At 37.1% G+C, this 21,563-nt stretch overlaps 1 protein-coding gene across 4 annotated transcripts in view; it reads left to right on the plus strand.

The window, feature by feature from the left end:
- Positions 1-21,299, plus strand: part of LOC18438147 (Zn-dependent exopeptidases superfamily protein) — a 97,381-nt gene extending 76,082 nt beyond the window's left edge. For all 4 annotated transcript variants that reach the window (XR_016057517.1, XR_016057518.1, XM_020669833.2 and 1 more), the window contains 6 exons: positions 9,285-9,509; positions 15,735-15,895; positions 19,619-19,779; positions 20,264-20,346; positions 20,445-20,530; positions 20,849-21,299. Coding sequence is in view for 2 of the 4 variants with exons in the window: in XM_020669833.2 (XP_020525492.1) it covers positions 9,285-9,509; positions 15,735-15,895; positions 19,619-19,779; positions 20,264-20,346; positions 20,445-20,530; positions 20,849-20,992 (860 nt within the window). In the remaining 2 variants the exon portion in view is untranslated. The remainder of the gene's footprint in view (positions 1-9,284; positions 9,510-15,734; positions 15,896-19,618; positions 19,780-20,263; positions 20,347-20,444; positions 20,531-20,848) is intronic.
- The last annotated feature ends 264 nt before the right edge of the window (positions 21,300-21,563 follow it).

Consider the following 21,563-nt stretch of genomic DNA (forward strand, 5'->3'; position numbering starts at 1 on the left):
TGGGAGATGGAAATCCCACCATCCACGTAACCGTCCTGTAAAACCACAGACTATAGCTTTTGCTTTTTCTTGATCATGGGTTCCTACCATTTTGCATGCAGATGCATACATTGTCATGTCTCATGGTATCTAAGATTTGATGTTCAGATATTCCATCTATATTCCAGTTTACTGAAGTTCTTCCCGAATAAGAAGAAGTATATATATATATATATATATATATATATATATATATATATATATATATATATATATATATATATATATATATATATATATATATATTAGAAAACACTACGCAACGCCTATAGGCGAAAAGGAACAGTGATTTCGCCTACCCTATCACCATCCAAAGTTCATCGCGCGGTCACGATTGTCTGGTAGTGTTTCATTTTTGGAGCCTGTATTCATCAAAAATAGGGGAATCTTCGAAAATTATAAAAAAAAAATATTTTACATGAAAAAAATTGACCACAATAGCCCCGAAAAATTTTAGGGGTATTTTGGTCAATTTATTTTTTAGGAAAAGTTTTTTTAATATTTTTATTAGATGCGCCTTAGTAAGATGTACATACCCTCCAAATTTCAGGTCATTCCGATTATAGAAAAAAAATGAAAAATAAAACACTACCAGACAATCGTGAGCGTGCGATGAAATTTGGATGATGATGAGGGTAGGTGAAATCACTATTCATTTTCGCTTATAGGCGTTGGAAAGACTTTTCCATATATATATATATATATATATATATATATATATATATGCGTGGAAAAAAGCTACCAAAAAGTAGCACCTATAATGAATAATACTGTAGGTAGAATCTCAACGGTCTGATCTTTATCATATGGTTGAAAATGCATGTTACTAGAATTTTTTGTCTTTTTTTTACAAATCAGATCGAGATGAAATTTTGAACGTGTACTAAAAAAATAGGGCTCACAATAAAGAAAATAAAACAAATATTTTCAAAAATTTAAAATGAAAATACCCCTGAAAACTTGTGGAAGTACTTTGGTCATTTTAAATTTTTAAAATATCTTTTTAACATTTTTAGATGGCGCACAATGGTGTGTATAAAAAATTTAACATGAAAATACTGCTGAAAAATTGTGGGGGCAATTTGGTCGTTTTAAAATTTTGAAAATATTTTTTAATATTTTTATATGGCGCACGATGGTGTCAAGTATGAACCTTAACTTTCATCTTGATCTGATTTGTAAAAAAAATATTAAAATTCCAGTGGTGACATGTGTTTTCAACCACCCGATGAAGATCTAATAGCTTGGATTCCACCTATATTACTCTTCATTATAAGAGTCACCTTTTGGTAGCTTTTTCATATATATATATATATATATATATATATATATTTGATGCAGGAAATTTTGAGAAAATAGTAAAATCAGCAAGAAACAAAACCAAAAACAACTCAAAGAAACATAGGGTTTCTTATTTTCTCCACACCCAAGCTAGGGTTGCAAAAACGTAAGTATTTTTTTTTTCAATTATGGAAAATTACTACTTAACTAACTTCTCCTAGCCCCCACGCACTTCTTTATAATATTCTTTAATGTTCTAAGTACAAAAAGTGTCCAAACAACTAATATATTGACCCATATATCCTAACTTAAAACTTAAAATTCATAATGACAGTTTTATCACTGTGAACATTACTCATGAGCCATACTTGTGAATGGTACTCATGAAGTAAATAAAAAAATAAAAAAATAAAAAACTTAGAAGCCTAAAAATTTGAAAAACCATAAATTTAAATTCTAAAATTAAAGTTATAATATACATCCTTTGGAATTGAATAAAAATTTAAAATAAAAATAATTTTTCCCTTCATGATTCTCCCCTGGTTGGAGAAATGGCGTCTGCGAGTTTTGATTAGCGTTAAAATGAATTCAGCATCAAAACCACCTTCAACCTTTTTTTTTTGTGGGCTCAAATATTATTCATGTTAAAATGAATTCCTCAATAAACGAATCCTAATATGTATTGATCAATTAATAAAAATTTATCAAATACAACTATCCTTCAACTCCTATTGAATATCGTGTAGGAAACTTCAAGCCCAATTTTTTTGTCTTTAGAGGTTTCTTTAACAACTATTTCAATGCTTCCTGAAATCAGGGTAACAATTTTGGTTTATGAGTTGACCATGTTTCATCTACGTTACTCTAATTCATCATCATCATCAAAGTCTTTTCCGAACTATTTGGGGTCGGTTACACAAATCTTGGTCCGTCATTCCGTTCTATCAAGGGTTATATACCTTCAATGAGGTCATAAGTCCCCATATCTTTTCTCTATACTTTCAACCATATGTTTTTGGGTCTACCCCTTGCCGTTGTTGAGCTTTCGACTTTAACCAATTCGTACCTGTTGACAGGTATTGTACTGGGTCTCCATTGCCCATGGCCAGCCCTCTTAAGTTTACTTTCTCTCATTTTATTGCCTATTGGAACCACACCTAAGTTCTCCTGAGTGTATTCATTTAAAATTCTATCCCTTTTTGTCTTGCCACTGATCCATCTCAATATCCTCATCTCAGCTGTACTCATCCTATGAGTATGTTATTTCTTGATCGCGCTAGATTCCGGCTCATAAAGTAAAGTTGGTCTCATAGTTGCCCTATAGAACCTCTTCTTCAGCGTCATTAGTGTACGACGATTACATAAAACCCCAGTTGCACATCTCCACTTCGCCCTAGGAGCTTTAATTATGTGCAACATCTTCCTCAATCTCTTGAATTATCGATGCAAGATGTCGAAATCACACTCTTTTTGATATTTTTTGCCCGTCAATCTTAACTACTTCCTCATTTCTACTCCTACTATTACTAAACTTGCATTCCATATACTATGTCTTAGTCCTGCTAATTTTAAAATCTTTTAGAGTCTAGGGCATCCATCAAAAGTTCTAACTTTGTGTTGACGTCGTTTCGAGTCTCATTAATCAAAACTATATCATCTGCAAACAACATGCACCACGGTACCTCATCTTGTAGGTGCGTAGTTAAGTTGTCCATAACTAAGACAAAGCGGTATGGGCTCAACGCTAACCCCTAATGTAGACCTATTGTCACTGACACTAACTCGTCTCTCCCCTAGTTCGTGCAATAGTTAGCGCTCCCTTGTACATATCTCTCACCAAGTCGATATAATAATTGGAGACTCCTTTATTTTCCAATACCCATGAAATTAAATCTCCCAATACTCTATCATAAGCTTTCTCTAGATCAATAGAGCATCCAGAGGTCCTTTCCCTTCGCCTTAAATTTCTCAATCAGCTGCCTAAGAAAAAAAATAGTCTCAATTGTAGACCTCCCTAGCATACAACCGAATTGGTTTTCTTATGCACTCGTTTTATGCCTTAATTGTAGCTCATCATTTCTACTATAGCTTCATAGTATGGCTCATAAGTTTAATCCCTCAATTGTTCGCACAATTTTGTATGTCGTCTTTGTTCTTTGTAAATAGGTACCACAATACTTATTCTCCATTAGTCTAGCATTTTATTTATTTTCAATACTTTGTTGAACAACTTGGTCAACCAGTCAATGCTGATGTTCCCCATGCACTTCCAAACCTATATCCAGATACCATCTGATCTTAAAGCTTTTTATATCTTCATCCTATTCAAAACTCCTTTCACATTCGATATCCTAATCCTATGAATGTATCTATGACATCCGCCCTCATTTATGTCAACTTTTCTTTTTACCGACGTGTTCCCATTGTGTTCATATAATAATTTTTGAAAGTAAACTCTCCACCTTTCATTGGTCGCTTTATCCTTCACCAAGACTCGTTGATCATCATTTTTAATGCGGTTAATGTGATCTAGATTCCTACACTTTTTTCTCTCATTTTTGTTAATTTTAGGACGACTTTCTTTTTTTCTTATTCCTAGTTTACTGTATAGATTATCATATGCCTGAAGGTTGTTCTTACTATTTGTTTAGTGTTTTTCTTAGTATTTTTTATATTCTTCAAAGTATTGATCATTTCTATCACATTGTCAAGTTTTATAACATGATCGTTTTTCGCTAATGGCCTTTTGAACCTCATTATTCGACCACCAAGTTTCCTTATCAGAATTTGTTTGTCCTCTAGTTTCTCTTGAAACTTCTTTTGCCACTTTATCAATACAGTCAGCCATCTCATACTCATGTTCAGAGTTCCATGTTCCTTCTTTAACTAATTTATCCCTAAATAAGTCTATTTTCTTATTTTTTAAATTCCAATGCCTAGTTCTTTGACACCTATTAATTTCACCCCTTCTCGTCCATCTCTTCATGTAGATGTCCATCACCACAAGCCTGTGTTACATAGTCAAAGTCTCTCCTGAGATAACCTTACAGTCTTTACATGCTGGTCGATTCACCTTTTTAACTAGGAAGAAGTCTATCTGGCTTTTATATAATCCACTTTTATAGGTTATTAAATATTCATCTCGCTTTTTAAAAGTGTTTACTATCGCTAAGCGGTAGACCATAGCAAAATCTAGAGTAGCCTCATTGATGCAGATCAAAATTTGGATGCTACAAATTTTTAAATTTTTTTTCTTAATTTTATTTTTAGAGGTTGAGTAGAATTTATATTTTTATCTATTAGGATTGATGTTTAGAAAGAGGATTTAATAGTTTTTAGGTTAGTTTGATAAAGTCTATTTATTTTAGGCTACTGCGTTTTTTTTAAAGTATAAGTCTTTTCTTAGATTCATTCTTTTGCATAGTTTTTTTTTAGGAAAATAGGACGCTATCGGTTTTAGCTTTAAAGATGCTTATCTCTTTATTAGTTGAGGGATAAAAGATTTTTTATCTCTACGGTTTTTATTTTTATGTGAAGAGGTAATAGTTAGCTTTTTTAGGGATAAAATTTATTTGAGTATAGTATTAGCTTATTAGATAAGGAAGACTATCTTTTTTAGAAAGGTTTGGAAAGGAACCCTTATAAAAGGGTACAATGTAATTGGGAATTGAATTTTGTTAATGAAAAAAGGTGATCTTTGAGATCATGGAGAGAGAGAGAGAGAGAGGCCCCTTTGTGGGTGTTGTTTCTTCTCTTTTGTTTATGGGCCCGTTGCGGGATACTTGGATTTGTGCGTTTTGTTCTTTCTTCTTGTGATTCCCTTCTGGAATTTTACTTCTCTCTCTAAAACGGTTATCTTTGCCAGTGTTGTTTGCTGGTAAATTTTTTACTGCGTTAGGAATAAAATTTAAAATTTGTAGCATCCAAATTTTGATCTGCATCACTCATCCATCTCATTGCTTTCACCAAACCCATATCCACATGAGCCCCTTCATATCCTCTATTATCCTTCCCTACATGACTACTTAAGTCGCTTCCTAAAAAGGTCCTTTCTCCATTTAGTATGTCTTGAACTAATCCATCCATGTCCTCCTAGAATTGTCTATTAATTCTATCCTCAAATCCCACTTGTGGTGCATGGGCACTAATTATATTAATTATCTCTTCCCCTAATACAAGTTTAATTAATAGGAGCCAATCACATATTCTCTTGACATTAACTACTTTATTTTTTAAATATTTGTTTATTATATACCTAGATAATTTCTATTATTATCCTTTCCTATGTACCAAAGTTTATACCCATCTATTTCTTTACATTTTCCCCCTTTCCACTTAGTTTCCCTTTTGCACTACTCTGGTTCCAATACCCTAAATTTCTTGAATGCTCTATCTCCTCGATATTAATGAGATCTTCAAAAGCCATGATTTGGATAAGTCTTCCTGCTACCTTCTCTCCAATTCTTCGCCCTCTTCTAAAATCTCTTCATCATCATCTTGATCCTTATCATAGATCGAATCCCTTAAACGATCTTCTTGTTCTTCGGAGTACGTATCAAAGATTGGTGGTGAATCTCAATCTACGAATTGCTGATTTTTTATGCAATCTGTGTCAAAATCAAGAATCTCGTCCTTCAAATTGAAAACCCTCAAATGATGTTCCCCAGATCTAAGTCTTCTGTCACCATCTTCATCACTCGAGCAAAAGTGAAATTGCTTGTATTCGAGATTCTCTTAGGATGAGAGATCACTTTCTTGCTCATTATTAAGGCTCGCCAACTGCTGTGTCAGCTGCTGAACTTGCCTTTCGAGTTCTTCAATTCTGGCACTTATGGTATCATAAAATGGACCACGGTCCCTTCTTGTCGTCATGGATTTGTTGGAATCACAAATCCTAAGCATATGATCAACAAAAACCTGCTGAAATCAGCAAAATCTAGGCTAACTTGGCAAAACTTGGGCCAAAATCAGCAACCCTAAATTTGGTTATAGTTCCTTGGCCTTGTTGCTGAAGAAACCCTAAGCTCCAAGCTGGGGGGGTTGCAAAAGCCCGAGCTTTACTTTTTTCTTAATTCTAGAAATCACGTGACTGCCTTCGCCTAGGCCCACGCACCTTTTTGTAGTATTATTTAATATTTCAAGTACAAAAAGTATCCAAACAAATAATACATTGACCCATATATCCTAACTTAAACTTAAAATTTGTAATAACAGTTTTATCCTTGTAAACAATACCCATGAGCATAGTAGTAGCAGTACTTGTGAATAGTACCTATGAAGTAAATAAAAAATATAAAAAAACCCAGAATCCTTAAAAAATTTAAAAACCCTAAACTAAAACTATAATGTACATCTTTTGAAATTGAATAAAAATTAAAAATAAGAATAATTTTGCCCTCCATCTATATATATATATATATATATATATATATATAGCGAGAGAGAGAGAGAGAGAGAGAGGCTCTATAAGAGCCCAATTTAACTCTTATGCAAGGACGTTAACACTAAACCATCTATTTTTTATTCCACACGTACACATGAAAAGTCCTTTAAAAACATGTTTGAAGTCAAATAAAGGAATAGCATACATCAAATAAAGTATGTTATGAATAGCATATGTCAAATAAAAACATCTATTTTTCATTCCTCACTTGCACATGCACATAATGAATAACATACATCAAATAAAGTATATATCACTATTATATATATATATATATATATATATATATATATATATAGATATAAACATGGCCACATTCGCACATGTATACAAGTACAATTATATAGTTGGCGATGTAAACGTATGTGCTATAACTTTAAAAAAAATACAATCTCTCTATATTTGAATATAATGTGATTTTTTCATTGGACAATACCCTGCAGTATTTTTTGGATGCCATAGTTTAGCGATATTATCTACTCATCCTGGTGATCAATCTAAGAAAGAAATGAAAAGTTAAAACTTCTCCTTAATTTGCCTGATAAAATCCCATTTCAAAAGAGAATTGAGACTGTTTATTTTTTGGACAGTTAGATTAGGTGTGTAGGAATGCGTTTCTGTGGAAATTATTTATCTTGTGATTCTAAGGTGATTCCAAAAAGTTTAGATCAAAAGTCCTTCTACTTGGGTTTTTTGCCCAAGGGAGCAAGTGTGCACTTTGCTCCCATGGGATTATGTTTTATGGGCACATATGTAAATAGTGCCACTGCTTCTAATTGACACCTTCCCTATACTAAAAATTTTATATTAAATTGACACCTTCCCTATACTAAAAATTTTATATTAAATAGATCAAGTAATGTTATAAAATTTAAATGTAAAGGATCTATTTAATCCAAAATGTAAAACCTTCAAAAGTATTAATTCATATCCGTCAAGAAAAACTGACATGTATTAAACTATAGAAGATTCTTTTATTTTAAATATTTCATACAACTTTGACCATCCATCGCAATCACCTTAAAAGCCTATCCCATCAGTCTGCTAGCTCTTGGTTGCTCTCTCCTAGTCATTGATTGTACTATATATATACCAAATCATCTAGTGTCTTCCACTCCTGCTAAAGCTGCTTTCCCTGTGGATGTACTAGTCAAAATTGAATTGTGTAATATTGCCATTGCATACTCCGCAATACTTGGTTTTGTACCCCATGAAGTTAAGCATAACTTGTGCAAATAAGCTCTAAATGTGCTTTCCCCCAGATGCTCTGCAACTTTGGATCACATTTGCCTAAGTGTAGTTGCAATAAACTTTTAGAGTTGTTCACCCTCCCCTCCCCCAAACGAAAAAAGCAAAACACATGCAGAGTATTAGTATACATATTATGACAAAGTGTTATTGCTTGTCGTTTCTTCTCCCCTTCTATTGTAAAACCCTGAGACAGAGTTAGGCTTTATGTTTATCGATTGAAAGTCATGTGATAATCTCTGACAAGATTGTATTATTGCTTAAAACATCATGTGTTAATTATTCAAAAGGGTGTTACGGAAGTCCATTCTCTACAGGAAAAGCCTTTTTGGTTTACTCCGATGTTCTTGGTTTCTAATCTTTTCTTCTTTTTTTTCTGTACTACCAAATTATTTTTATTTGGCCTCTCTTATCTGATGCAACTCTTAGATTGGGAATACACAACATCTATTGGAAACATTTTACAAGTTGCCTCTGGAAATGAGAATCTTCTCTGTTAGCACTATCATTATTTAGGCGTCTAGCACCTACTTATTCCATTTACACCTACTTCTTAGTGCTAGCACAAGCTAGACCTCTAGCACCCACTTCTCCATTTTCACTTCTCTTCATCTTCAAGAATGTTAGCGCTCTTCATCAAATGCATGAGTCCTGAGAGCATATAATAGTATTATTAATACATCAGTCCTTATAGATGAATTTGAGGACATTTTCATGTGATTCAAAAAATCTGAAAAGCATCCAATTGATAAACTAGAAAAATATAAATGTGTTTCAATTCGAATTACAGATGGGGAATGAGATTTGCAACTGTATAAATCAGTTCTGTTCTCTTATATTTCTTGGGGAAAGAATAAATAAAAATAAATTCTTTTGACTGAGGCCAAGTTGACCAAAACTGATGTTAATTGCTTAGTTCTCAATTTGAAGGCCTGTCTAGGGTGCACCAGCACAGGACTCATCAGGCCTGGGCATCCGGATCTTACTTTGCAACCCTCATGCTAGGATCTTGGTGTACAGCCTCTCCTATATGGGGTGCATAATCTGCTACCTAAATGAATTTTTTGTCAGACATGAGTAAGTAGTGTTTCACTCAAATTTCTAAAGTTGGCACTTAATAGTGGCATGTCATCTAGGTAATAACAACATAAACTTGCCGAAGGAACACTGCAGCAGGGTTCCTTAGTTGCTTTGGATTATAGATATGGGGACAAATGGCTATTTTGTGTGCATTATTTTTATATGTCTGAAACGTTATTTTTGTTTATCACAGGCTTTTTCATCCCAGATATAATTATAGCCAGTGCGATTGGCATTGTGACTGGCTGGTGTGTGGGTCCTATAGTCCCTATTGTTGGGCATTGGTTAGCAAGATCAAACATTGTGCAATTCATGCTCCATATTAGTGTAGCAATGATGGCTATATCGTCTCAGTTCTTCCCATATAGTACCAGTGCTCCAAAAAGGCTTGTGCTTCAGCATACCTTTCAGACATCAGGTAAGCTGGAAATAATTAAGCATGTACCTTGTATTCAACTTTTTATGCAAAGAAATTCTCGAAGTTCTCTTTGACTTATGTCTTCATTTTAGTTACCCTGGATATTTAATGGTTAAGCAGCAACATATTGTGAATTTGGTTTTTCTTTTGAACGAAAATCTCTTTAATGAGATTTTTCCTTTCAAATTCATATCAGTTGTGGTCATTATTTCATCGGTTATTGAAAAAGAAAAGAAATTATATTCATTCTTTCTTTTCTAAATTGAAGAATATAAAATTCTTGACTTGCTTGCATGCATTCTGATTGCGTATTGTTTAAAGCCTGTATTGTTCTTATAGTGTTCCAATTTTCCAATGTGGACAGCTGGAATGGTGAAAAGTGAAAATAGGGTAACTATGAATAAAGAATGCTGTAAATTTATCTAATTGCATGCAGTCTTTTTCAATTCAACTAGACACCTATATTTCTTAAATTTGTGCATATATAGTTAATACTTTCAACAATTCTAGATGAAAATAGGGTAACTATGAATAAAGAATGCTGTAAATTTATCTAATTGCATGCATTCCTTTTCAATTCGACTAGACACTTATATTTTTTTTTATGAAGTTAACATTGTATTAAAGAGAAGGAAGTACAAATAGTGATAAGAGAGGACACACGGGTTTGTCCTCTCAGAGGGGAACTAGTAACACCTCTGTGAATAGGTGTAGTACAAAGAGTATCCTAGAAAAATCTAACTGCAGGCTTAACATCTACGGTTTGGGGTCATTTTACAAAGGCTTTGGAATCAAAGTGCCATGCCAGGTATTACATTAAAAAGTATGATGTGAAGAAAAGCGATTGGGAAAGTCTTCTGGGCTTAGGTAGTAGCTGCGACTTGCAGGTTGGCTCCCTCCTTAGCTAAACAGTCCGCCAGTGCATTTGATTCCCGTTACATATGCGTCCATGAGACGAGAATATCCTTGCAGATGTGAGAAATCTTGTCAAAAATCGTAGAGGTACCAGGGGGGGATATATGACTCGCTGCCCAAGAAACTATATTGCATCGACCAGAAGTGGTTGACCCCACGTAGGATCAAAGAGTTTGATGCCCGTGAGCAAGGCGAGAGATTCTGCCAGTTGTGAATTGGCATGACCTATGTGTCTTGAGAATTGTGCCAAGGTGTTTCCTCGGTAGTCTCTAAACACCCCCCCCCCCCCCCCCCCCCTACCCCAGAGGGGCCAGGATTTCCGAGCAAGCAGCCATCGAAGTTGAACTTAATTGCACCCGGCGGAGGTGGGGACCAGTCCCCATGGCGTGGGGGTCGAGTGTTCTGAAGAAGAAGTAATCGTTGCCAGTTAGAAAGGAAGATAGAAGAAGGAAGGAGCTTGAAGGCCTTATGATTGGTGGCCCAGAAAGTCACATGTATGGATTTTATGGAACAGGGTTGGATTATCGCAGTGGACCACTGAGTTCCTTTCTTTCCATAGAGTCCAAATCCTGGCTTTGTCGCTGCCTTCCAAAGTAGCCTCCCTGTTTTGGGCCACGGAAGACTGACTGCTAAGTTAAAACGTCCGGGGATGGAGGCCGGTCTGACCCAAGTCCGGCCGAAAAGGTTGAGGAGTTCGCTCCATTGGTAAAGAGCAACATTGCAGTGGATAAACAGGTGAGAGTGGGTCTCTTCTTCTTTAAAACAAAGGGCGCATCAATTCGGTAAAGAGAAGCCCCTTCGCTTGAGTTGGTCAACCATTAGCGCTTTTCCTCCGCAAGCGATCTAGTTAAACGCTTGCACTTTTGGTGGCACTATTGATGACCATACCTTGAATGTTACCGAGGGGAAAGAGGGGGGAGAAGGTAGTAAGTTTCTGCAGAAAGAGGCCACCGAGAAGGAGCCAGATGGCTTTGGCATCCATATGATCCTGTCCGGCCCTGAAAGTGGGAAAAAGTAATCGTTGAGCAAGGCCAGGAGGGAGATGAACTCCAGTATTTCGGCATCAGAAAGAGATCGCCTGAAAGAGGGGTGCCACACTCTTCTATTACCTGTCAGCTGGAGCTCTTGCGAGATCCAGGCTAGCGGCTTAGTGGTGAGCGAGTACAAAGAAGAAAACCGATCCCTGAGAGGCGAGTGCCCCAACCAAAAGTCGGACCCAAATCCGATCCTACTGTCAGACTTCGGGTGGAATCTGATGGATTGTTTGAAGGTAGACAAAGCCGAAAGAAACGATTTCCAAGCTCCCAAGGGTCTACTGTGGGGCCTCCCCTCAGGTAGCCAGGCTTCAGGGGGAATTCTATATTTATGTCGGAGCACTTGTGACCATAGCTGATTAGGGGAGTTCGACAAGCGCCACCACCATTTACCCAAGAGAGCCATGTTCTACTTTCGTAGGGAGCGGATCCCAAGTCCGCCCTGAGTCTTCGATCGGCAAACCGTTTCTCAGGCGACGAGGTGGAACCAAAGGAAGTTCCTCATCAGTTGTTCCAGTCTATTAGCTATCGCTGCCGGCATATGGAAGAGGGACATGAGATAAATGCGGGTGTTGGAGAGTGTGGCTTTGATTAGAGCAGTGCGACCCGCGAAGGAAAGGAACCTTCCTTTCCAACCAGCAAGCCGGCGGTCCACTCTATCAATGACGGTTGACCATTGTGCCTTTTTAGGTTTCCCAAGTCCCAGGGGAATCCCCAAGTAGTTAGTTGGGAGCTCTTCCACTTTGCATGTCCAACCTAGGAGTAAGGCTCTGGTCTCCTCTGAGGTGAGGGCAACCCCTATCATTGTTGACTTTGACGTATTGACCTTGAAACCTGTGGCAAACTCAAAGCACCTGAGGAACATATGAAGGCATTTGATTTCCTGAGGGTTAGCGTCAATGAACACTAGAGTGTCATTGACGTATTGTAGATGGGAGACCGAGGGGCCTCTAGCACAGCTTTTGAAGCCATTCAATAAGCCCACCTGGTACAACCTAGATAGTGTATGGCTAAGGACTTTGGCAGCTATAGCAAAGAGAAAGGGGGAAATGGGGTCTCCTTGTCGGAGACCCCTAGAAGAGGGGAAGAATCCCTTAGGAGTCCCGTTGATGAGAATGGAGAAGTGGGGATTTGAGTAGCAACCCCTCATCCAGCTATCCCCGAAACCCATTCTACCCATGGTCTCGTCTAAGAGTGACCAGTCGACATGGTCATAGGCCTTTTCCCAGTCAATTTTGAATATAAGTCCTGGTTTTTTTGTAAGTGTCGAGAATGGAGGCACTCGTGAGCGACCAGGACCGCATCAAGGATTTGTCTTTCCTTTATGAAGGCACTTTGTGAAAGAGAAATAACAAAAAGTAGCACTTCTTTAGATGAGTCGCCATCACTTTTGACAGTATCTTATAGGAGGACTTTACCAAACTGATCGGTCTAAAGTCCTTTAATTCGTCAGCTCCTTCCATCCTGGGGACTAAGGCGATGAAGGTGGCATTCATTGCTTTATGAATGATGCCCCTATGGTAGAACTCTTCGAAGAAATTGAGGAAGTCAGACCTAAAGGTCTCCCAGAAGGTCTTGAAAGGATCCAACGGAAAGCCATCCGGACTTGGCGCTTTGTGTTTGCCGAGATCCATGATTGCTTTCAATAGTTCCTCTTCTGAGAATGGGCGTTCAACCACTATGACCACTCCTGAGGGAGCAGGTGGAAATGTAGATTACCCATTCTCTGTCTTGGATCACCAGGAGCCGAGTAGAGATTTTTGTAGTAAGCCAGGATAGTTGCTTCCACCTGGGTAGGTTGGTCCAGAATGGAATTACCCACTTTAAGAAGTGAGATAGAGTTTACTCGGCGTTAGCAGTTAGCTATCCGGTGGAAGAAGCCTGAGTTATGGTCTCCCAAGTTGAGCCATTTCACTATGGATCTCTAGCACCAGAAACTTTCTTCTTTCTTGAGAGTGGAGAGGTAGTCCAACTTCAGTTGGGATCTGAGATTGCTTTCATAGGAGGATAGTGGTCTGGATTCCTTCAGATTGTGCAGCTCTTGAATAGAATTGAGAAGAGAAGTTTTTACTAGGGAGAAGTTCCCACGGATGTTCTTACTCCACTCTTTAAGAGATTTCTTAAGGAGTTGGATCTTGGTTTGTAGGATAAAACCTGCCCTACCTGAAACTTGGGGAGAGAAAGTCCCATCAGAGCGGGATGAGGAAGGAGAGGGAAGGGTTTTCCATCCAAGATAGTTCAAACCTAAAGGGTTTAGGCCCCCTCGGGATTGGTTGAGTGTTCAAAAGAATAGGGCATTGGTCCGAAGTAGGTTTAGGAAAAGCTGAATATAGGGATCCTAGGAGGGCATCGTCCCACGGTAGAGACAGCAGGAATCTGTCAAGTTTAGAGAGAGGGGGCTGAGAAGAGTGGTCGGACCTGGTGAAAAGATTCCTCTGGAGGGGGATATCGAGGAGTTCGTTTCTTGAGATGAAATCCAAAAATTCTACCATGCCAGGGGTAAATTTCGGTTGGTGTTCCTTTCAAATGACCATCTGGTGATATTGAAGTCCCCTCCCAAGCACCTGACAGGGTGTGAGAGCAAGGGCGTGCGATCAAGTTCTGCCTAGAAAGCGGGTCTTAGGGCAGGGGAGTTCGGGCCGTAAACCGTTGTGAACTTCCAGGCATGCCGTCAGAGGTCTTGGAAAGGATGGCCTTGATAGAAAATTCTCCATTCAGGGAGGAGTGGAAAGAATGTTTTGCCAGATTCCTGATAAGCCAGATGCCCCCTGAGGAGCCTAGCGCAGGCCGGGACAACCACTGGAACGGTCTGCGACCCCAGATTTGTCGTATGAGTTGTAGAGAGGAGTCCGGCTGTTTGGTTTCAATGAGAGCTAAAAGTGTATGATTATGTTTGGCACACAGGTCCCTGTGTGGTGACCTTGAATCTTAATTGGGTTCCTTTGAGTTGACTTGTGTTTAGAGTTTATACAATTACTAATTGTTTGAATTTGCTGTGAGTAGCCACTTTAGAGTGATGGATTGGAACATGTAAGAATGGAATGCTTGGGTCTGGCCCTCACAATAAAAGAATAAATAGTTTCTCTCATGGGGTTAAGTACTAAAACAATCCATTATCAAAAACAAGGGAATTATAAGGTACAGCAGACTCTACCTCACTTATTATACAGGCTTATTATGAACTGTAGTTTTCCCCTACACCTCGATTTAATATTTGTAGGACCTCCCCATTCTCCCAGTTCATATTCTAGGGTTTCTAAAATGGTGATTCTTCTTCTTTCAAAACTCTCCCAAAATCAAGTTAAGTCCTATTTTCACTCTCCCAACCTCTATCCCTCATGTAATCAACCTTTTGCACCCCCCCACCCCCTTCTCCTTCTCTCTATTTCCCTCTTTTCTTATATAATTGTGACAAAAAGGTTTTCATGATCTCTCTCTTCATACACACATGGAAACATGTGTGCACAGTCCCCTACAGGTCTGGTGCTGCATCCCCATGGGTCCCACACTTCTTAGACACACACACACAACCCAAAGAGAGGTTTTCAGAAAAGAGAAGGCAAAGAACGTTCACGCACACACACACACACACACAGCCAGTGGAGAACATTTTGGTGGAGAGAGTAGGCTTTTTTATTTTGACATAATGAGAGAGAGAGAGAGAGAGAGAGAGAGAGAGCCTAATTCTAGTTTTACTAATAACCTGGAGAACAGGGAATTCTGGTAAAAACCTAGATATATGGCAATCCAACAGTTCACAATAGGCCTGTAAGGATAAAGTTCCTACTCTTCGTGACAATTCCCCAAAAAGAAATACATAAATATTCTATATACAAATATGAAAACTAGGAAAATAATCCATTATCGAAAGCTTGTTTTACTTTCGCACTTTAACAGGTTGATCTACTCCATGATATGATAACTTAATCCACGGAACTACAAAAGCCATATTTTAATCTTCCATTGTTTTAAAACTAGTGAATAACTTAGTGGTAGTTTCACTCATGTGAGAAAGTGCAATTACTTCTTGAGTAGCTATTACTTTAGTGGGAACTATGATCATTGTTTCACTGAATGCTCATTATCATTTGCTTTTCTTGCAATATGGACCTAGTCGTAAAGAAGAGTTCAACTTTGTTGGGCTACATTTGAGTTATGCTATGCTTTAGTTCATGTATGTTACTTTTTTGGGGCTTTCTTGATGGCTCTGACTTTCAAACTACCTCTTATCTTTGTTAAGGCCATTTTAAGATGGTTTTCTTGTGGGAAATGGCAGATGCAAGTCAGATATTGGATTCCAGCTATGAATTCTCTGTAGTAGATGCCAATTCTTTGTATTTTGTTTTCAAGAATGCACCTGAGGCTGCAAAAGAGTTACAGATCCATTCAGATTTCTCTTTGGATAATACAGCTCATTCTGAACAAAGTAACTGGATGGTACGTTGCTTCACTGTTTTGCAAATATTGAATATGCTGTAGAATCATAACACTCATTTTCCCTTTAATTTCGGTATCTGCACTTTTGACCCTACGATGGGCTATGTCTATTGTATTAGAAATCCGCTTACGTAATTTATTAGTTTATATTTTAGAGAGCAAGAACGTACATGTTAGCTTGGTGATTTTTTTTCCTTCATAAATAAATGCTTAAAGCAGAAGTATTGTTCTTGTATGTAGGCAGAGTCCAATTGCATAGTTTGATAGATGACATAGTTTGTCTATTTAAAAAACTTTTGGACTCATAAAAACTTCCCATTTTGGACCAAAAAGTGGACCTTCAATTCATGGAGGTGGAATATGACATGTAGCACCTTTCATATCGACAGATTTTACATTGCAGGCATACCCTTACTCCATGCAAATCCTATAGCCAATATCTCTCTTTAATTGAACCTAACACGTCATCTCTGAAAGATCCACTTTATGGTTTCCGGGTTGATAGTTTGAAATATGAAAGTGGAGGATACAAAAACACGCCAGAAGAAATAAAAAATGTGAGATAATATACCCGCTTTGAGACGGTAAGGGATTCCACCCCAAAATGATCTTTTCACAAGACTGCAAAAGTTAATTGTTTTTTTTATATTTGTTTTCCTTGTGTAACTTACATATTTATACAGAAAACATTAAAACCTTAACTTGCCCCAAAAGAAATCTTAATCACTATTAAAATATAGCTCTCTTCTTCTTAATATTAAATTTCCAATTCTACCCATCAATACTCTACAACAAAAAATGCATAATACCCTTTAGAAAATTCTAAAAATCTAAATAACGCCAAACTCAATTTCAGTCTCCTAAAAAACAAATATAGAAAATATAAAATCCTGGTTGTGTTATTCTTTCAAGGTTGGAAGAAGCTTAACCTCAAGCTTGTAGATTCAACACATCCTTCAATGGCTTTATCAATAGTAATGGAATATCACCATTCGTCTTGGTGCCTTTTCCTCTTTAATGAACCAATTACTAAAATGCTTAATGTGATACTTGTATTAGAACTCTCATAAATCGAGTATAATCTTGGTTTCTCTTTCAAGCTCCTTTTGCTATTCATTCTATTGCAAGAGTTTTCTATCGAACTCAAATAGCCAATAACACCCTTGATGTGGTGGTTACCATTGAGGAGATTGACCTTGATACTATTGGGCACCCACAAGTTGTGGTTCTTGCCTCAAAATTTTGTCATTTTTGACAGGATCAACTCCTGGAGTTGGTCAAGGAGCTCGATGTAGATCTGGTGCCGGATCTACTAGACGCTTATAGGTATTGTCTAAATATTGCAAACACTGATGTATTTCATGATCACCCCTGGAAGTACGCGGATCCGGTACCGAAAATCTTCCACGGCTTGAATTATTGCTCTCTTTGATTTGTTGATTTGCAACCTTCATTATCTTTGGCAGTGTATTCTTGTTCACAAGAGCAAGTTCTGGTGCCATTTTGCCAGATGGATCTTTTGAAGTTCTGATTATGACAAAAAAAAAATGGGTGCAATACCACCCTAAAAAGATGTTTTCACATGATCACAAATATAATTCTTCTCTTATCATAGAAATCTTGAAACCTTAACTTGCCAAATGAGACACCTGAATCACTGTTATATCCTTGGCTTTCATCATCTTGAAATTAATGTTGCAATTCTACCCTTGGAGTCCCTTCAACAAAAAATGCATAAGCACCTAAAAGAAAAACAGAAAAACCAAATAAACCCAAACTAATTTCAATCTTCTAAAAAATATGATAAAATAGGAGACCTTACCTGCGTCATTCACATATCATCTCTCAAGTTCTAAATAGTCTTCTCAAACTGATTGACAAACTCTCTCTTCAGCCTCAAAGATTTATTTTAGTTGTATAGATTTTTGGTAGTTTTCTTGGATTCAGGAGTTTTTCTTATATGGGCTAGTTTTTGAGTTTTGACCAGGTCCAGACAGAGTTGCATCAATGCCTGCACCCAGAGTGATTATTAGAGATGCCCTTGGATGTTGTACTTGGCATCAATTTGACTTTCTATTGTAGTTTACCATCAATATGTCTTGTAATTGAAACTCAGTGATTCAACAGTGTGTGGTCGCAATTGTGGAAGAGAAAAGTGAACCATGGTTAAACACCGTTTATACTTGCTAGGATAGGATGGATAAAACTAAAAGAGGCCTATTGGAGACCTCATGGTTTTGCTGCTGCTTTTCTTGGTGCTTCCGTTTGAGCCTATCTGTGTTAGGAGGACTTCAGTAACCATATGTCTATGGCCACTAAATACTTCTAATATTTAGCGACCAGTTGATGGTATGTAAGTGAATGTAATGGCCAAAATTTGGACCAAATTTCAGCCAATTTTCTTCAATCAGGTATAACATTGGTCGGAAGCTCTTCCCATTTCAACAGACGTTGTGTGGATTTGCTATTATGGTATAAAGTAGTGTTCTCAAACTCGGGTAGCAGACTTGGCCCCTGCCCGAGCTGAGTTACTCAAGTGATTCAGGTCAGCCTCGATGAAGTCATGCCTGAGCCAAGGCGAGGGCAAGAAAAGGCCCAAAATTTTCCAAAAAACACTAAAAGATTGTTGAAAATTTTCTAAAAAAATAATAGAAATGAAGAAATCATAACAACATAAAAATATTTAAAAGATGAAAAATGATGTAAAATTGAAAAATGATGTTAAAACAATGTAAAAGATGGATACAATAAAATTGAAGAAAACTTGAATGCCCCTCTTTTTTTTCTGATAAAATGCGACCTAAATGCAACAATAGCATAAATATTACTAGACTGAGTGATACAACTAAAAAATAAATCAATTATATGAATTTAAAATAAAAAATGAAAATTTGCCTAAAAATCCAAATTTTTGAGGCTGATCCCCAGATCTTCACGCGCGCTGTGAATTAACACCTGCAGTTTTTGTGTTCGGATATGGGAGATTCCGGCTCTTGAAAATTCGGATGAATAGTAATTCTGAACCATATACCTATCAGAAATCTAAGATTTATGTGTTTCTTTTGAGAAAAGAAGCTTAGAGTTGGATCAAGAACCTTAAAATACGCTTTCGATTTGAAGCTCATCCAAGAGCAACTCAAATTTGCAAAAAAATGACACTTTTTGAATTCGTGTAAACCGTTGCCAGAAACTGTAGATTTCAAAAATCTGCAAAATTTGATTTTATCTGTCCAATCTAATGCTTTGAATGCATGGATCAAGTAAAACTCTAGCTTTGGGTCGAATTGGGGCCAAAATGAGGTACTGTAGGGCTGAGTAACAAAAAACAAAAAAAAAATGAAAGGGGCAACGGATGGCCAGTCTGTTTTATTCTGTTATGTGAAGAGTAGTCGGGCAAGTATTATGTGGACTCTCCTGAGTACTACTAGGTACCCTGTTCCTGCGGAGGCCGAGCAAGTCTCCTGGGTCCGAGTCAACTCAGGTGAGTATTTGAGCACTAATATAAAGTATGTGATTTCAATGTAAGATTCATGCAGATTTTTATAGTATTTTTACTTGTTTTGCTAAACAATGCTGTCGTAAAGTTTAGTACAGGCCGTGCCAAGCAATACTTAGATCTTGAATTTGATTCTGTTGCACTTTTTGTTTCTTTCTTTCCAAGTGCTGCGCAATACTTAGATCTTCAATTTGATTCTGCTGCACTTTTTGTTTCTTTCTTTCCAGGTACTTCTTCCCGTATCTTATTTGTTCTCTGGAAGTCTGAAGTTTCCTGCTAGAGAACAAGATATAATCAACCACTACAAGCAACTTCCTAAGCTATCCATGAATAAGCCGATTGTGACTAGTAATGGACCTCGCCGTGTCTACCTCGAACTAAATTTGGGGTGAGAAACTTAATTGTTTAAATGTTTTAGCCATTTATGTTGTTTTTTGTTGCACGTTGTAAGATAAAATCTAAAAATTGGATATTACAAGGCTGTAGCATGTGTCAAACTTGCAGTTTGGGATATCTGGCCAAACCTCAACCTAATTTTAAAAGAATTAACAAAAAGAAAGCAGCTGAATTTTGGCTAATTTCAACCAAAAAATGGACAAGAATATATATTAAGAGTAGCCTGAAAATTAGCCTTTTCAAAAAAGTATATATTTCCAATGTTTAAACACTTGAATTCTATTCAGTTCCTGGTGAAACTTATGCTAAATTCTGGTCACATTCTGCACTAATCGGGCTATTTCAAGCTGACATGTGCAACCCCGACATTATGGCTACTCCACCAATGCAAAATTAACTGAACTTACAAATATTATTTTATAATCCCTATTCAATGCTTTTGCTGTCCCGATCTTATAGGTCTATTTTCTCCCCAGGTCTTTAAAGGAGGTTTGGGGAGCTGTCCTTAATATCACTGGCCCACTATCCAATTGGTCATTTGCTGATAACAAACTTCCTGGTAAGTTACGTTAATTTAGAGCAACTCAATTCTGACCAGCTCTTTGATTTTCTTTGCCATGATTGAATGGCTATTTTACCTGGTGATTTTGTTTGCAGCTCCTGAGAAGTTTAAAGCGGGGCCACTATCTTATATCTGTAGACTGAGTGGGAGCAGCAGTGAAAACTGGAGCTTCTGGTTGGAGGTTAAACTTCTTCCATACAAAAATGAATAGTGTTATTTTACAAATTTAATCATCACAGTCTCTGAAATTTATACTCTTTATCATTATAACCTATGCTCCTGAAATTTAATATTGTATATCCTTCTGTCATTATAATCCATGTTCCCCTGAACGTTAATTATTCAATATTTATGGCCAATAGAATCACACTCCTTTTTTAATGGAATTATTGTTTTATATGTTTATGGAATTTATTTATTGTCGTCATAAACTTTGTTCTTGGTGTATTTAGAGTTCATATTACTTATACCTAATTTGTCATATTTTTATGGTTTCCAGGCCAACAGTTCGGAAGCATTGAGGGTGGATCTCGGTGTATTGGACCAATATTTAGTTGAGAAAACCAGGAAATTAAAGGGCCATTTTCCTGCTTGGATGGATGTCATTGCTTATTCAAGCTTTTTGTCAAGCTATACGTATTGAACCCAATAATGTTCCAGGCTTTCTCCAAGTTAGCCTGGTTCGTGCTTCACAGTTTTCGGACAAAATTAAAAGAAGATGAGCCTTGGATTTTTCTCATTCTTTTTTTCTCCTACACGGAAAGCCTTCTACTCTGAGGGATGCGTTTCTTAGCTATCGAGCAGTCAGTAACATCAATTGATACTTGCAAGCGTGCTTGAGAGCATATCCAGTTGTGAGTTTGGTGTTTGCACTCACCTTCAAAAAAAATTTCAGCAAGTGGAAGAGATAATTTATTGCTGATATAAGTTGAAATGCATGTCTTTGAGCCTATGAATTTGACAATTGCTGATTATGGGATCAGGGAAATGGGGCAAGCATGCATTATTTATTTTATTTCTTCTTCATTTTATTTTTGTTTTTTGGTTTTTACTTTATTTTTTATCGCTAGCAGTAGTGTTTAAGCTTTGGATATCACTTCAATCAACTAGGCTTAAACCCAAAAGTTAGAAGGGCAAGCCAGAAGTTTTAGGTGTTCTGATTCCAACTACAAGATTGGAGCCATTGACCTCCCTTGCTTAAAATGGGATGTCTA

This window comes from Amborella trichopoda, chromosome 6, assembly GCF_054954075.1.
Source record: "Amborella trichopoda isolate Santa Cruz 75 chromosome 6, AtrichopodaSantaCruz75HAP2 v2.0, whole genome shotgun sequence".
NCBI classification, from domain to species: domain Eukaryota; kingdom Viridiplantae; phylum Streptophyta; class Magnoliopsida; order Amborellales; family Amborellaceae; genus Amborella; species Amborella trichopoda.